General features: G+C 46.2%; 1 protein-coding gene across 1 annotated transcript in view; it reads right to left on the bottom strand.

The window, feature by feature from the left end:
* Positions 1–3317: 3317 nt before the first annotated feature.
* Positions 3318–16950, bottom strand: part of LOC308595696 (uncharacterized protein) — a 53222-nt gene continuing 39589 nt past the window's right edge. The window contains exons 2-3 of the mRNA XM_081210324.1: positions 7459–7575; positions 3318–6095 (exon numbers count right to left, since the gene is read on the bottom strand). Coding sequence (XP_081066450.1) covers positions 4483–5850 — 1368 coding nt within the window. The 5' untranslated portion in view covers positions 5851–6095; positions 7459–7575 and the 3' untranslated portion in view covers positions 3318–4482. The remainder of the gene's footprint in view (positions 6096–7458; positions 7576–16950) is intronic.

Below are 16950 nucleotides of genomic sequence, written 5' to 3'. Positions count from 1 at the left end.
TTTTTCCCATGAAAAATAAGGGTGACGTGTTCACTAAGTTTAAAGGCTGGGTGGCATCTGTGGAAAGATTTCTGTCCATTAAGCTCAAAAGGATTCAGACGGACAGAGGTGGCGAATTTATGTCAAATGCCTTTAAAGATTGGTTACAAAAGCGTGGCATTGGGCATAGAAAAACGAACGTTTTTCCCCCAGAGGAAAATGGCGTTGCGGAGCGAAAAAACAGATCTTTACAAGATATGATGTTTGCCATGCTTGAAGATGCTGATTTGCCCATGTCTTATTGGGGGGAGAGCATGCTCACCGCGTGTTATCTCCAAAACAGGCTCTTTCATCAAACAATAGGTACAACTCCGTACTTTAAATTGTTTCAGAAAAAAACCTAAAATTGACCATTTGCATGTGTTTGGATCAAAAGCCTGGGTATTAATTCCGAAACAAATGAGGAAGAAGGGAGATCCTAAGACCAAACAGTTAGTGTTTGTGGGTTACCAGGAGCTGGGAAAAGGTTTCCGTTTTGCTGAAGGGACAAATGGCATTGTGATCTCCAGGAATGCCAGTTTTTGTGAACATAGTGGCTGGGAGAGACTACATGCCAATACTGAGGTTTGGTTTGAACCTTCCCAGGAGCTTCATGACTCTGAAGGTAAACATAGAGAATCAGAGTCTGAGGGGGAGGAAAGTTCAGATAAGAGCTCTCAAGAAAGTGAGAGACCAGTTGCTAAGCAACAAAAGAGAGGTCGTAGTTCTGAGGAGGAAAGTGGGTCAGAAGAAAAATTTTCTCCCAGAAGATCTAAAAGACAAAACAAAGGAGTGCCTCCGGTGCGTTTTTCTCCTGATACTGCAAATGTGTTTAGTGTAAGTGCAGAACCCAAGAGTTTTCAGGAGGTGTTAAAGTTACCAAAAGAGGAGGCAGAGCGCTGGAAACAGGCAATGGAAGAAGAGATGTCCTCTCTGAATGAGCACAAGGTTTTTACACCAGTAGCAGCGCCTGAGGGGGCAAAGATTGTAGGCTGCAGGTGGGTGTACAAACTTAAACCTCTGGTGACAGGAGAGTACAAATACAAAGCTTGTTTAGTGGCTCAAGGATATTCTCAGAGGCCTGGAAAAGATTATGATGAGACTTTTTCCCCAACTGCTAAGGGGGACAGTGTAAGGCTGATTTTAACGCTTGGAGCAAAGAGAAAACTCCTGTTAAACCATTTTGACATCCAGACTGCATATTTACATGCATCAATATCAGAAGACCTGTATCTAGCCGAACCGCCTGGTTATGAGACAGGTTCCAATAGAGTGTTAAAATTAAACAAAGCTCTATACGGTCTCAAACAGGCTGCAAGATCTTGGAACAAATGTTTCCATGAAGCCTTAGTGTCATTTGGTTTCAAGCAGAGTACAGCTGACAATTGTGTTTATGTACGTGGTACAGGCAGTGATCAAGAATTTTGTCTGATTTATGTAGATGATGTATTGTATGCCTGTAAAACAGATAAACAAACTAAAAGGTTTGCCAAGCAATTGTCCAGTAAGTTCAAAGTGAAGGACTTAGGCCCGGTTAGGACATATCTAGGGTTGGAAGTGTGCTGGGCCCAAGATGGCAGCTGTCTAATTAGTCAGCAGAACAAAGTTAAACAACTACTGACTACATACAGGATGCAGGATTGCAAAGGGGCAGCGGTGCCTATGGATCCAGGTTTCATAAAAACACTTCACATAGATGAGAGTCCTGAATTTGAACATCCTGATGTATATCACTCTGTAATTGGAAGTTTATTGTATCTAGCACAGTGGTCCAGACCTGATATTAGCTATGCAGTAGGCATATTAAGTAGATTGGTCTCAAAACCCACACTAAATGCCTGGAAAGGGGTAAAACAAGTTCTGAGGTATCTCAAACAGACAATTGGCTATATGTTACAATTAAATTCTTCAGAGGATGAAATGTTGAGTTGCTACTGTGATAGTGACTGGGGAAATTTGCCAGATAGAAAATCTGTCACAGGACTAGTCATAATGGTCGGTGGAGCTTTAATCAGCTGGCAGTCACGCAAGCAAGACGTTGTAAGTGTGTCATCAACGGAATCAGAGTACGCCGCATTGAGTGAATTGTGCAACGAGGTGATTTATTTCAAGCATTTGTTAGCAGATTTAAATGTAAATTGTGGAGAACCAGTACAAGTTTACATTGATAATCAAGCTTGTATAACCTTAAGTAAAACAGAGGGTTTCAAATCGCGTTCCAAACATATCTCTGTAAAATACCAAAATGTACGTTGCTGTGTACAAGACAATGTAATCACCTGTACTTATGTGTCAAGTGAAGAAAATGTAGCAGATGTGTTAACTAAACCATTGGCAAAGGTAAAGAACAAGCGAATGTGCAAGGGTTTAGGTTTGCTGGAAAAATAATCTCCTACATAGGTGTATTTGGAGTTAATTGTTCAGCAGAATCTGTGAGGGGGTGTTCAGTTTCGGTTTCAGTTTCTGTTAATTGGTTCTCGTGAGAAACTTGCAGATTCTAGCTTCACCAATTAACTCAAGCTGATGTCAATTTACTCTTGGCAGAAAGCCCAGGTCTGCTTGACCTAGAAACTACTCACTCTGATTGGTTAACGAGCAGCACTCAACTCTGTTATCTAGGGATTGCTAGCACAGTTTGATTAGAGGTGTGTTAGGAGTAAAGTGCTGTGTATGGTTATGAGAGAGAGAAAGAGAGGGTTTATTTTGCTTTTATTTGTATGCAGAAACTCTGCTGGTTTTATTTTTTCTTTTTAATAAATCCTGTAAATAGTTATTCTGAGTCTAGCTGACTAGTCATTACTGCCGCAACTAGCTTCCTCGCTGTGCAGGAAAACTCTGCTACGTTTGGGCTGAAGCCAGTAGGGCTATGCCTGACACTCCAAAGTTCCATGAAAAATATTATTCTCCAAAAACCCCAGAATAAGCAGTAGCGCTGGGGTTCCCCTAAGTGGTTCATGAGTGAAGATGGGCCTGTCAGGAGACTTTCCTGGTACCTGCAACCCATCGTTCCCCCTCTTCCAGTTAGGCTTCGGGGGGGGGGGATCTCCCATTAAATTTTAAGTTTTCTTCAGAACGTGCAGGGGGCAGGGAAGAAGTTCTGTTGAATAAGAAATGTTTGGAGATCATGCGGTGGTGGGGGTGACAGAGTTTGGTGTAAAAACCACTCTGACACAAAAATACCCATCTTTCATGCGTGAGTACAGTAACTCCAGGGCCTTAGCCAAGTATCGGTGGGGTAGGGGCCACATGTAGAGCAAGTCCCACACTGACGTTAAAAACACACACAGAAGCAGCAGGACTTCTTCAGTAATAGTTTACTGAGCTTTCAAAGCCTACAGTTCTCACTGGGTCCCCAGTGAGGCACAAAACTTAGCTCCTGAGAGCAACTCCAGTTTCAGCGGTAAAATTATACAGCATACAGGATATCTAAGTCAGGCACACACACCGGCAGAAGGGAGCAAGGGAGGAAAGAGGCTGGAAGGACACAGGGCAATGGAGGCGTGCCTTTCGCTTCTTGTAGTCTTGGAGGGAAGTCAGCAACTCAGCATCTGCAGGGACGTCACGAAGAAAACTTTCTGCCGCTGCTTGCAGGCACATCCCAGAAACACACACTGTGATTGACAGTGTATTGCCACATCAGCTGTTCTTCAAAGGTTATCGAGATGTGGTCTAGAAACCAGTATTGGACCAGATATCAATATATCGCCCAGCCCTAATCCTCACTCACCACCAGCAAACCAGATTCATCCTCTCTATCAAAAGGTTCTTTACCTCTTAGATTATACTCACATTGTTTGACATTGCACTCAATATTTCATTGCTGTTCAGTTTTACATATAAACACAAGAACTTCAAATACACATTGTGTGTTTAAGACTGATTTCCTGCTGAGTTCATTGCTGTGAAGAAAGAGAGGACACTGAAAGGAAAACGTCCCGCACTCCATACATCTAAATGGGTTCTTCCATGGGAAAGTCCCTGGATGTTCCTTAAACACTCCATTGTAAATAAAGCACTTTTTGCAATCTTTTCATTTATACTGCTCCTCAAACCCCAGAATAAGCAGGTTGACCCATGGGGTTCATGAGTGAAGATGGGCCCAGCAGGAGACTTCCCTGGTACCTGCAGCCCCATATTCCCCCTCTTGAACTTAGGCTTTGGGGGGAAATCTCCCATTGAATTTCAGTATTTCAAGATAAGGTTCTGTCGAAGAAGAAGTGTTTGTAGTGGTGGGGGTGACAGAGTTTGGTGCAAAAACCATCTTGTGTGCTTTAGTACAGAAACTCCAGGGCATGAGGTAAGTAGCAGCAGGGTAGGGGCCACGTGTAGAGCAAGTGCCACACTGAGGTCAAAAAGACACACACAGGCAGCAGGACTTCTTCAGTAATAGTTTACTGAGCTTTCAAAGGCTACAGTTATGACTGGGACCACAGTGAGGCACAAAATATAGCTCCTGAGAACAAATCATTCATATGGTTTCTCTCCTGTGTGAGTCAGTTGATGCTTGCTAAGGTGTCCACTCTGACTGAATTTCCTTCCGCACTCCATGCAATTAAATGGTTTTTCCCCTGTGTGAGTCCATTGATTTGTTCTAAGGGTTCCATTATCACGAAAGCTCTTTCCGCACTCCATACATTTACATGGTTTCTCCCCTGTGTGAGTCTGTTGATGTCTTCTAAGGTTGACATTATCACGAAAGCTCTTTCCGCACTCCATACATTTACATGGTTTCTCTCCTGTGTGAGTCTGTAGATGAATATTGAAGTGTCCACTCTGACTGAAGCTCTTTCCGCACTCCATACATTTATATGGTTTTTCACCCGTGTGAGTCCGCTGATGTGTTCTAAGGGTTCCATTATCACTAAAGCTCTTTCCACACTCCATGCATTTAAATGGTTTCTCGCCTGTATGAGTCCGTTGATGTCTTCTAAGTTCTGCATTGAAACCGAAGCTCTTTCCACACTCAATACATTTAAATGGTTTCTCCCCTCTGTGAGTCCATTGATGTCTTCTAAGTTCTGCATTGAAACCGAAGCTCTTTCCACACTCAATGCATTTAAATGGTTTCTCCCCTCTGTGAGTCTGTTGATGTTTTCTAAGGGTTCCATTTTCACTAAAGCTCTTTCCACACTCCATACATTTAAATGGTTTCTCCCCTGTGTGGGTTCGTTGATGTCTTCTAAGTTCTGCATTGAAACCGAAGCTCTTTCCACACTCAATGCATTTAAATGGTTTCTCCCCTCTGTGAGTCTGTTGATGTTTTCTAAGGGTTCCATTTTCACTAAAGCTCTTTCCACACTCCATACATTTAAATGGTTTCTCCCCTGTGTGTGTCCGTTGATGTGTTCTAAGGTGTGCATTATCACTAAAGCTCTTTCCGCACTCAATGCATTTAAATGGTTTCTCCCCTCTGTGCGTCTGTTGATGTCTTCTAAGGTGTGCATTATCACTAAAGCTCTTTCCGCACTCCATACATTTAAATGGTTTCTCCCGTGTGTGAATCTGTTGATGTTTTCTACAGCTTCCACTAAAACTAAAGCTCTTTCCACATTCCATGCATTTAAATGGTTTCTCGCCTGTATGAGTCCGTTGATGTAAAGTTAAGTATCCCCTCCGACTGAAGTTCTTTCCACACTCCATACATTTAAATGGTTTCTTCCCTGTGTGAGTCTGGTGATGTAAATTGAGGTGTCCACTCTGACTAAAGCTCTTTCCACACTCCATACATTTGTATGGTTTCTCTCCTGTGTGAATCCGTTGATGTGTATTGAGGGATCCACTCTGACTGAAGTTCTTCCCACACTGTATGCATTTGAATCCTTTCTTGCCCATGTTAATGTGCTGATGTATTCTAAGTTTTCCAATATCAGTGAAACTCTTTCTACAGTCCTTACCTTTCAATGGTTTCTCCCCTGTCGGAGGTCATTGATGTGAATTATGTGTGCTGCATTCAATGAAGCATAATCCACATTTCACACATTTTAATTTCTCTTTCTAATGAAACGAAAGGTGTCCCATCTCCTGGACTTCTGACTGTCTTCTCCATCTCCTTCTTCAGAGTGGGAGGAAAGGAGATCCTGTTTGAGTTTCAAGGAAGAGAACAAATGGAAAGAGAGCACATCAAATGCCATTAGCAGCTTTTCTTATTTCAACATCTCCTACATTCCCCTGCCTCCTACCCATGTTCCCAGTTTTGAGGAAATAAAGATGCAATGATGTCAAGTGATAGTAATGCAGCAGCAAACTTTCATAATCCTCAATCATCATTAATGAAGCAGCATGATCTTGGAATGCAGCCTTCTCAAATCAATTGTTTCCTCACAGGAAAGGCAGCTGCTCTCTGTCCATGACATGGCCCTCTTTCTCTGGTTCATTGTTCCTTTGGACAATTCCCATCCTCTGCGTCATAATCCTCCATCCACCACCACCCGTTTTCACCTCTAAATCTTCAGCAGTCACCTGCACAGTCCCAATGGCCTCAGGAAGTCCATGTGGACCATTTTGGGAGGCCCAGGTCTACATCTTTTCCAGGGACTTTGGTCTGGGTCAGTCAGAGAACCATATTATTCAATGTCAGAGAAGCTCTGGGACTTGATAACAAGCCTCCAGGTTGACCAGCCCCATCTGCCCTGGGTCAGTCAGAGAACTAGTGACAAGGCTTGGTGCTTGGGGTCAGCTGAATGGGTGCTCAGGGAAGCTCCTGTTCTTGGAGATGGACCTCTGTCTACATGCCTTGCATTGCATGGAGAGAGCAGGAGAAGCAGATGGCGCATGGGAATCCCAGGCGGAAACACCCACCCCAATGGTTCTTTATAATGATGATGTGCTGCCTGATCCTGTGCTTGCCTTATGACAGAGGACTATCATAATCTGGCACTGAAAAGCAGGATATTCAAGGCGAGGAGATAACTGTACAGTGGTGCCCCGCAAGACGAATGCCTCGCAAGTTGGAAAACCCGCTAAACGAAAGGGTTTTCCATTTTTGAATTGCTTCGCAAGGCGAATTTCCCTATGGGCTTGCTTCGCAAGACGAAAATGTCTTGCGAGTCTTGCCATTTCCCCCCCGCTTCCCCCCTTTTTCTAAGCCGCTAAGCCGCTAAGCCATTAATAGCCACTAAGCCGCTAAACCGTTAATAGCGCTAATCTGCTAATGGGGTTGCTTCGCAAGACGAAAAAACCGCTAGACGAAGAGAATCGCGGAACGGATTCTTTGCGTCTTGCGAGGCACCACTTACTTAGTGGAAACGTCAACCTTGAATATGTGGTGCCTGAAGTGTTATTTCTTGTGATATGAATTTATTCCTGATCTGTCTTAAATATCATAATTATAGGATGTCTTGGGGTGTTAGGGGAGCGGTAGTACTTTTGGTGTAGGAAATGTAGTCCACCTTCTGGAGTAATTTTTCCACCATTGGTCCCCACCCTGCACTCAGCTCTCACCTGAGAGAAGCTGTCAGCATTCAAAATGGGCCACAATCCCAGGAACGGCTTCAACCAGCCGGCTAAACCAGGTGAGGATACCTGATGGGTCTCAAATCCTTGGTGGGCTGGGGAATTCTGGAAAACAGAAGCACTATTTACATCATACGTCACTGTAAAGGTATTCAAAATATTTGTCTTCATATAGATATTAAAAAGCATGGGGATATTTGTCTTTTGAAGAAAAGACCACAAATCCAATGGCCTCTTGAAAGCGAATGAAAGTCTTGGGCCTTGAGCTTTTGGAGGTGCAGGACCAGGAAAGCTTCTGCCACCATTATCCTTCCAATTGGGATTCAGGCCTGAAACTGCCCTGGTTGCGCTGCTTGATGATCTCCAATGGGCTAGAGACCAAGGGGAAAGCTCTTTCCTGGTTCTGCTGGATCTCTCAGCGGCTTTGGAGACCTTTGACCATGGTATCCTTCTAGACCCTCTAGGGGAGCTGGGGGCCCTGCTATGCAGTGGTTTCCCTCCTTCCTCCTGAGCCATGTCCAGAAATTGGTGTTGGGGGATGAGTGTTCAGGCCCCTGGGAGCTCACTTGTGGGGTGCCTCAGGGCTCCGTCCTCTCCCCATGCTTTTTAATATCTATATGAAGACGCTGGGAGAGATCATCAGGGGGTTTGGGCTGGGTGTTCCCCAGTATGTGGATGATGCCCAGCTCTTCCTCTCTTTTAAATTGGAACCAGTAAAGGTCCTGTGTGAGTGTCTGGAGGCAGTTGGAGGATGGATGGCGGCTAACAGATTGAGGTTGAATCTTGATAAGAAAGAAATACTGTCCCAGGGGGACAGGGGGCAGGCAGGTGTGGGAGACTCCCTAGACCTGATGGGGGTAACTGTGCCCCAAAAGGACTAGGTGCACAACCTGGGGGTCATTTTGGACTCACAGCTGTCCATGGAGGCGCAGGTCAATTTTGTGTCCAGGGCAGCTGTCTACCAGTTCCATCTGGTATGCCAGCTGAGACCCTCCATGCCTGGAGACTGTCTCCCCAGAGTGGTGCATGCTCTGGTGATCTCCCGCTTGGATTACTGCCATGTGATACATGGGGCTTGAGGAGATTTCACCCCTCCCATTCCAAGAATCTGCTGGTGTTCTCTGCTGATTCTCCAGGAAGGAGGGGGGCGGTTTCTGCTCTCCACTTATTTCGCTCCAGCCTCACAAAAGAGAGAGAGACTGAGTGTTAGAGAGAGAGTGTGTTATCTCTGTATAGATAAGGTTGCTGCTAAGAGCAGCTGCAGACACTCAGTGCAGTCTAGCTTCTCCATTTAGCTCTGTATATAGTTTGTATGATAGTTGTAGATAGAATAAAAGTTGTTATTCTACAGAGCTGTTCTCCGAGTGGTTTATGCTCTGCTGTACTCTGCTTTGAAACGACTGTCTTCGGGAATGAATCTGGTGCTCACAACTCTGAGTTTTGAGTCCACAGCACTTTGACCTGTTCCTGTGCAGAAGGTCTCTGGAAGTGCTACCCCAGCTCGCCTGGCCCAGTCGGGGCTGAAGTGGATGAGTCCAGTCGGTGGCACTGGCTCAAGGGTGATGCTGACAGGGCTACCTTTGAAGGTGACCCGGAAACTGCAACTAATCCAGAATGTGGCTGGTAGAGAACAGAATGGGAGACCAGCTGAGACAACATAACACCTGTCTGAAAGGATCCTCACTGACTCCCAGTACATTTCGGAGCACAATTCGCAATGTTGGTGCTGACCATTAAATTGCCGTGGTTGCATTTTTCAGGCATAGATTCCTGTTATGCCTTCAGTCACAAATTTATTTGCTGAAGGAATTTTTTGCTGTCTCTGAGCGTTTTTTCCTACTCTGCTAATTGTATGTCGTATTTGCTCTGGAGATCATTGCGGAGGAGCAAAATCTGCAACCTAAGGCCCTAAACAGCCTCGGGTATGTAGACCTGAAGGAGTGTCTCCACCCCCATCGCTCAGTCTGTACACTGAGGTCCTCCTTCGAGGGTCTTCTGCTGGTTCACCCCCCCCCCCCAGTGAGAAGCGAAGTTAGAGGGAAGCAGGCAGAGGGCAAGGAAATGGGCAACTATCTGACATTTATAAGACAGCTGAAAGCAGCCCTGTTGGTAGACATATGCTTAGCATTAAACTAATTAAAGTTTAATGGGACAGGTTATGGTTGTTTGTACGTCAAGAAGGAGATAAGGAGTGCAGTTAAGAGTGATTTATGCAAGGACTGGAGCAAAGACAGAAGCGGTTGCCGACAACGAAAGCCTTCAAAGCAGCTTGAGTCCTGCAACGTGCCTAGGAAAAGTTTTAAAGAGGCACTGCGCAGTTTGTACTCGCTGGAAGACACCTTATTCCTCGAGGAGCCACCTCAGCAGCTGGGAGACGGTCTACAGGTCTGTGAGTATTGTTCCTAAGCCCCAGGGAGGATGGCAGAGTCCCAGGAAAGTTTTACTGTCCCCTTTACGCGACTCAATGGGAAAAATTGGCAAGATTGGAAGGCTAGAGTAAGGGTTTGGTTGCAAGCAAAAGAGTTGTGGAGTTGTACTGAAGCACCGCCTTTACAGGCAGCTGCAGACGCGTCTGCAGAAGACAAAGCAGCAGCGGCAGTTTCTCAGAAACGCGACAGGAAAGCCCAAGGTCTACTAGTTTTGGCAGTGGGACCAGAGCAAATGCCTTATGTTTCTGAGTTAAAGAACACGAATGAGGTCTGGACGGTTCTGCAGCGGTTAAATTCCAGAAATACTGCGGGGGCCAAGATCCATGCTACAAGATGTTTGTTTGATTTACGTCTCCAACCGGGAGCGTGTGTGAAAGAACATATTGCCAAACTGGTGTCTGCCTTTAATCAACTAAGACAGCTGGGCATTCCTTTCTCTATGGAGCAGCAGTCATACATATTGTTGTCTTCTCTTGATAAAAGCTATGAGACTCTAGCTTTAACTTTGGAAGCTATGCCTTCATCTGAATTAACCCTTGAATACATTTCTTCTCGACTTGCTGATGAACAGGATAAAAGGCAAAGAGAAAGAGGTTTGTCTTCAAAGGGGAGTTATGCTGTGCCTAAGAGTGGGGATGCTGAGTTTGAGAACACAGTAAAAGCTTTTGCAGCTAGACACTGTTTTCGCTGTGGTTCCTCTTCCCATTTGATCAGGAATTGTACACGTGAACCTGGTCAAGATAGCACCAAGGCCGTTGCCCCTAGTTACCAGACAAGGAGTTCCAGGGGACGTCGAAGAAGAGGAGGAGGTCGTGGCTACTCCCACAGCACACAGCACATGGCTTCAGCAATGGCGTTGATGCAAGGGCGTGGCCAAGGCAGCAATCTACGCTGGTTGATCGACAGTGGTGCATCTCACCACCTGGTGGCGCCATCTAGTGTCCGTTTGCAGAATTGCAGACATTTGCAAACCCTTAAAGTTGTGACAATGGCAGATTCAACTAAACGTTCCTTAGAGACTGTAGGCACAGTGTTTTTGAAGTGTTTGCAAACAGAAATTGATGCCTACGTGCTAAAGGGAATGAAGGGGTGTATTTTGTCTGTGTCAGAACTTGATAGAAATGGGTTTAAAACTGTGTTTGAAAATGGGGTTTGCACTATTTCAAAGAATAATGTATCTCTTTTGCAGGTGGAATGCAGAAATGGGTTATATTATTTTGAGACAAGTCCAGATGAAGTTGAACAGGTTCATGCTGGTTGTGTGAACTCGCCTACCCATAATTCTTGTGTTCATTTATGGCATCGCCGTTTGGGACATATTAATTTTCAGTATGTTAAAAGGCAACCTGGATTATCAGAAGGGTGCAAATTGAACAAATGTACTAAGTATTTGGATTGTACTGCATGCAAAAAGGCGAAGGTTCATAGATGCAGCTATCCCAGTTCAAATAGGAAATCTGACAAGGTATTCCAACTTGTGCATATGGACCTATGTGGCCCAATGCCTGTTGCTAGCATGGGAGGTTCGAGGTATGCACTGTGTCTCTCAGATGACAAAACAAAGGTTACATGGTTTTTTCCTCTCAAAACAAAAGCAGATACTGCAGAAACAGTTAAAAATTGGGTTCATGCAGTAGAACTTGAATTCAGTACTAGAGTTCTTGCTTTTCAGACAGACAGAGGGTCAGAATTTACCGGGTCTATGTTGCAGAATTTCTTTAAGAAAAAGGGAATTAAGCATCGTCTGTCTACACCTTATTCCCCCCAAGAGGGAGGCGTGGCCGAACGTAAAAACAGGGTTCTGCAAGAGTTGGCAAACTCTATGTTGTTTGATGCTAAACTTCCTCAAAGTTACTGGGCGGAAGCCTGGCAGACGGCTACTCATGTTCTGAACCGAGTATATAATTCGGTAATTGATACTACGCCATATTTTGCTTTATATGGGAAGAAGCCCAAAGTTAATTACTTTCGGGTGTTTGGATCTCAAGCCTATGTACTTATCCCAAAAGCGTTAAGGAAAAAGGGAAGTCCAAGGGCTAGGAAACTCATCTTTTGTGGGTACGAACCACATGCCAAATCTTGGAGGTTCGTGAACCCAGATGGGGATACTACAAGAGTGGTCCTCAGTAGGAGCGCTGAATTTTGTGAGCAATCCGGATGGACTCACTTACATGCTAACCCTGACATTTTGAGAGATGATTTAGGCATTTATGCTGAGAAAGAAAGTCCAGAGGGTGATGAGCCAGAAGGGGATGGTGCACATGGTTCAGTTGCAGATTCTGACCAGGCCCAAGGTTCTTCTCCTAAGGTAGAAAAGCCAGAATCTAAAAGTGTTCCAACATCGCCAGTCATTAGGCCTAGCAGACAGCAAAAGCGAAGCAGGTCGCCTGCAACACCAAGCCCAAGGGAGGTATCTAAACGGAGGTCTTTATCCCTAGAGGCACGTCCAGACATAAAGTCTGAGACAGATTCTGACAGCCAACGGTCAGAGGGGGCACAAGAGGAGCAATTGCGCAGGTCAAAACGTGCCACAAAGGGCAAGCCGCCAGAGCGGTTTAAGGTGACAAGTGTATACGTAAATATGGCACAGTGTGAGCCAGATAGCTATGTAGAGGTACAAGAGCTTCCAAGCTCAGAAGCCGCAAAGTGGCAGGAAGCAATGGAAAAAGAGATGGCTTCAATGAAGTCTCTTGGTGTGTTTACAAGTACAGAGCTTCCAAAAGGCCAACAAGCTGTAGGTTGTCGATGGGTATATCGTTTAAAGCCCACAACTACTGAGGAGTTGCAATATAAAGCCCGACTAGTTGCAAAAGGGTTTTCGCAGCGCAAAGGAGTTCACTATTCTCAAATTTATGCCCCTACTTCAAGATCGGAGTCATTAAGAATGCTTTTAGCCTCTTCAGCTAAGAAGGGAAATAAGCTGTTTCATTTTGATGTCAATGTGGCTTATTTAAATGCAGACTTACAGGAGGAAGTCTATATGACGCCACCACCAGGTTTTGAAGGAGACAAGCCAAACCAGGTCTGGCACCTACACAAATCCATTTATGGGTTGAAACAGTCCGCCCGTAATTGGAATTCCTGCTTAAACGATGCTCTAGAGAGCATGGGGTTCAGAAAGAGCGCAGCAGATGCGTGTCTTTATCTAAAAGGCTCGGGATGTGAACAAGAAGCAGTCTTGATATTTGTTGACGATTTATTATACAGTGGAAAGGACGATAAACTTGCACAACAATTTGCCACAAAGCTTGGAGAAAGGTTTCAGATAAAATCACTAGGCAATGTATCTGTTTATCTAGGAGTTAAAATTCAGCAAGATGAAGATGGGAACTATTGGCTCAGCCAAGAAGCTAAGATCCAGCAGTTGCTGGAAAGGTTTAAAATGGACAACTGTGCTGGTGTTAAAACCCCAATGGAGTTAAGTTACACAAAGAATGCTCAAACTGAGCAACAGACAGAGTTCTGTAATCCCGGGGTTTACCAGTCAGCGATAGGCAGTCTACTCCACATTGCACAGTGGACTCGGCCCGATATAACATATGCTGTCAACATGCTGTGTAGACAAGCTGAAAAACCATCAATGCATGCTTGGCAAGGAGTAAAAAGAGTTTTAAGGTATCTCCAAACTACCAAAAGGTTTCGCTTAAAACTATCAGCAGAGGGCAGCACACAACTTGAATGTTGGGCTGACAGCAGTTGGGCTGATGCTGGACCAGATAGAAAATCAGTGTCAGGAATGGCGATAAAATTTGGAAATGCACTAATTGGTTGGAGATCAAGAAAACAATCACTTGTAGCTTTAAGTTCAACTGAATCTGAGTTCAATGCATTATCAGATGTATGTAGAGAACTGGAATTTTATAAGCAACTGGTACAAGAATTGTTTGGAGAATGTTCCCTACCTATCAGAGTGTGGGAAGACAATCAACCTTGTATTAAACTAGCTAAATCAGGTCAATTCAAGGCACACACAAAACATTTGGATATCCGTTATCAAAATGTATGCCAAAGTGTAAAACAAGGTTTAATTGAACTAAAGTACTGTCCAAGCCAAGAAAATCTCGCAGACGGTTTTACAAAAGCTTTAAGTCCGCAATCTCATAAATGTTTCTGTTCAGGTTTAAATTTGAATTAAGGTTGGTACAGCTCAGTGTTACGAGCGAGAGGGGGTGTTGGTATTAAAGGGTTAAGAAGCTCTAATCAAGACGCTCTAGTCACTGAGCAGCTGGAGGTAGTTAGGCTTCCAGGAATGTGAGTTTGTATAAATAGTCAACTCACTCGTGTGTTTGCCGCCCCTTCCCCCTTTCTTTTCTTTTGGGGCGTGTTTGCTGATATGTGTGATTCTTCACCAGGGTTTTTTGTTTTTGTGTAAATAAACCTTTTATTTGAGTTCCAAACCGCTTGCTCCAAGATTCCTTTATTGAAAAGATGCTGACTCTCCAGCCCTTCTTGAGCCGCTGTGCGAAAAGCTCTGCTGTAATGGGACGTTGTCGCATCGGAAGCACACTGGACATTTGCTAACCATTAAACTAATTAAAGTTTAATGGGACAAGCCCTCTCCGGATTTGAACCGCTGCGTCTGGACAGGGCAGGGGCTTATGGGGTGGGAAGAGGATGGAGCTTGCAGGAAGGGAGGGGTGGGGGGAGTGGACCCTCCACTTTCGACAGATCCCTCTCTGGTCGCCTTGAAGGGGTGGCATATTCCTAGGTGGAAGGGAGAAGCCAAGGCGGCCCCTCCGGAGAATCCTTGCGTCCGCCATGATGAAGACCTCTCCCTACAGACTGGTCTTCCTTTCTCTCTCCCCCCCCCACGCCAATGCTGCCCTTCCCCGCCCCAGGGATGCTCCCCGCGACTTCCTTGACCCCCTCCTTCTTTCCCTGAGTCTCCCCTGCACCCAGAGGCCGCCTTGGCGGGGCTCACCCCTCGACCTGCGCGCCCCATCTCTCCATCCAGAGGACGCCCCCCACACACCAGCCACACGGGGGTCTCTATCCAGGCGTCCCTCGCCACCGTTAAGCCTTTCATGGCCTGCCTTTTCCATACGGAGCCCACAGGGCCCCAGGGATGCCTGTGCGGGGGAAACGGGGCAAGGGGGTCCTCGTGGGAATCCCTGTGTGGGCGCCCCATGACCGCCCCCGCCAGGGCGCCTAAGGGGCCAGGGAAAGCCCCCTTCGCAGCACGCGTGCAGGGATCCAGGCCCTGCCCGTGGGGTCCAGGAAAGGCGCTTTGGGGAGCTGGCGGGGGTCTCTGGATCCTTCTCTCCCCTCCCCCCGCGACCCCTTTACCTCTTTGTCCTCGCTCCTTTCCTTTCCTGCAACATCCACGGGGGGGGGGAGGTATCCTCCCCTGCCGCCCCTCCTCCCCTTTCCGAAAGCGCGCGCCCCTAGAGCTATTGGGCAGAGCAGCAATCCGGAGTGGAAGCTCCACTTCCGGGAGAAACAGGCAGTTTGGGAGGGGGGCTCATCCCTCCCTTCTTCCCGGAACAAAAGGCAGGTGGCGAGGAGAAGGAGCAACATATTGGGGAGGGGATTTCGGATTTTGGGGGCGGGGTGAGGGAAGGATGTGCCGGGAGGGGAGGGAAAGAATTGAGCGGGGGCGGGGAGGAAGGTTTTTCCTCTCCCCTCTTCCTCCTGTAGATCAGGAGAGCGGGGGAGGGGCTGATCCTGGCAATCCAATTACTAAGTGGGGTTTCCCCCCAATGTTACTTTGCAAAATCCTTCCCTCGCCCACCCCACGCCACGAGCCGTGCGCCCGTGCTTTAGGTATTGGTGCTCTTCAAACCAGGAAGGGGGACAGTTATACGACTCCCCCAAAACCCCAAGACCCCACCACAGCCTCTGACTAAGGCCGGGACAGTGACCATTGACACAGGCACCTTCCAAGCACAACAGCAAAGAGGCTCAGAGAAGCAGCCGATACAATTGGAGCCAGAAGCGGATTCCATGTATTAACGGAGAAATCTGAGGGATCCCTTGGACAAGAAACAAGGAGACCAGCCAGGAAGAGCAGAGCAAAAGAGCAGCCAGTCGGCTTGGTCTTGATGGAAGACTGTCGCCACAGGACTCCAACCTGCCACCAGGTGGAACAAGATGGAAGCCCCCAACAAACAAGACCCCAACTTTTATTAGCTGCTAATCCCCCATGCTACACCCCCAAGACTACATCATGACTACATCATTGACACATCACAAAGAGGAGGGGTTCAGGGAGAAGAAGAAGCAGATACAATGAACCGGACTGTTTCCTCTGACTATCCAATACTGTATAGAAAACTGTAGAAACGTCAAATAATCGCCAAGTCAATGGTTTGACGGATTTCCTGGGTTCCAACGCCTAATGACTCCTCTGAAATTGGGGGATCCAATTCATAAGCCATAATCCCTTAGGAGGCAGGAGGCGATCAAGGACAGCACATGCCCCAGGCAGAAATCCATCGGGATGGTGGCTTGAATCCTAATGCGTTTAAAGCGTTTAAAGCAAAGCAGCTAGTAAGCCTGATCTTTATTGATCTGTTGCAACAGGGTCCTCACTCACCACACGCAGGAGGAAGGTGGAACCCAGAACAATGGCACACAAGGCCTTATATAGACATTTTAAATTCCCTGCCCTGGAGCTCAAGACTATCCCTCCATACATCATACATACCTCACAGAAGGGGTGTAACCCCAGACCCCCCCCATACATCATACCTACATTACAGAAAGGGCGGTTTACAGCAGAAATCTGAGTGGTTTGTTTACCTCCTGTCTGCCAGGTTACCTGTTTAATGGTCACTTGATTGGATTCCCAGGGGAGCCTGGCCAGTCTGTTGTAATGAGGAATATTTAGTTCCTGTGCCAGGTCACAGCCTCACACCCTATTCATATCTTAAATGTGCCCTTAAGACAGGATTTCTGAAGGAAAAGACAATGGGGAGGCTCCTCCCATCTCTTCCTCTCTTTTAAACTGGAACCAGTGAAGGCAATGAATTCCCTGTGTGTCTTTCTGAAGGTGGTTGGAGGATGGATGGCAGCTAAGAGATTGAGGTTGAATCCAGGCAAGGGAGGCAGG

This window comes from Podarcis bocagei (assembly GCF_964188305.1).
Source record: "Podarcis bocagei genome assembly, chromosome: 10".
Classification (NCBI taxonomy): domain Eukaryota; kingdom Metazoa; phylum Chordata; class Lepidosauria; order Squamata; family Lacertidae; genus Podarcis; species Podarcis bocagei.
This window is presented reverse-complemented; position numbering and strand designations above follow the sequence as displayed.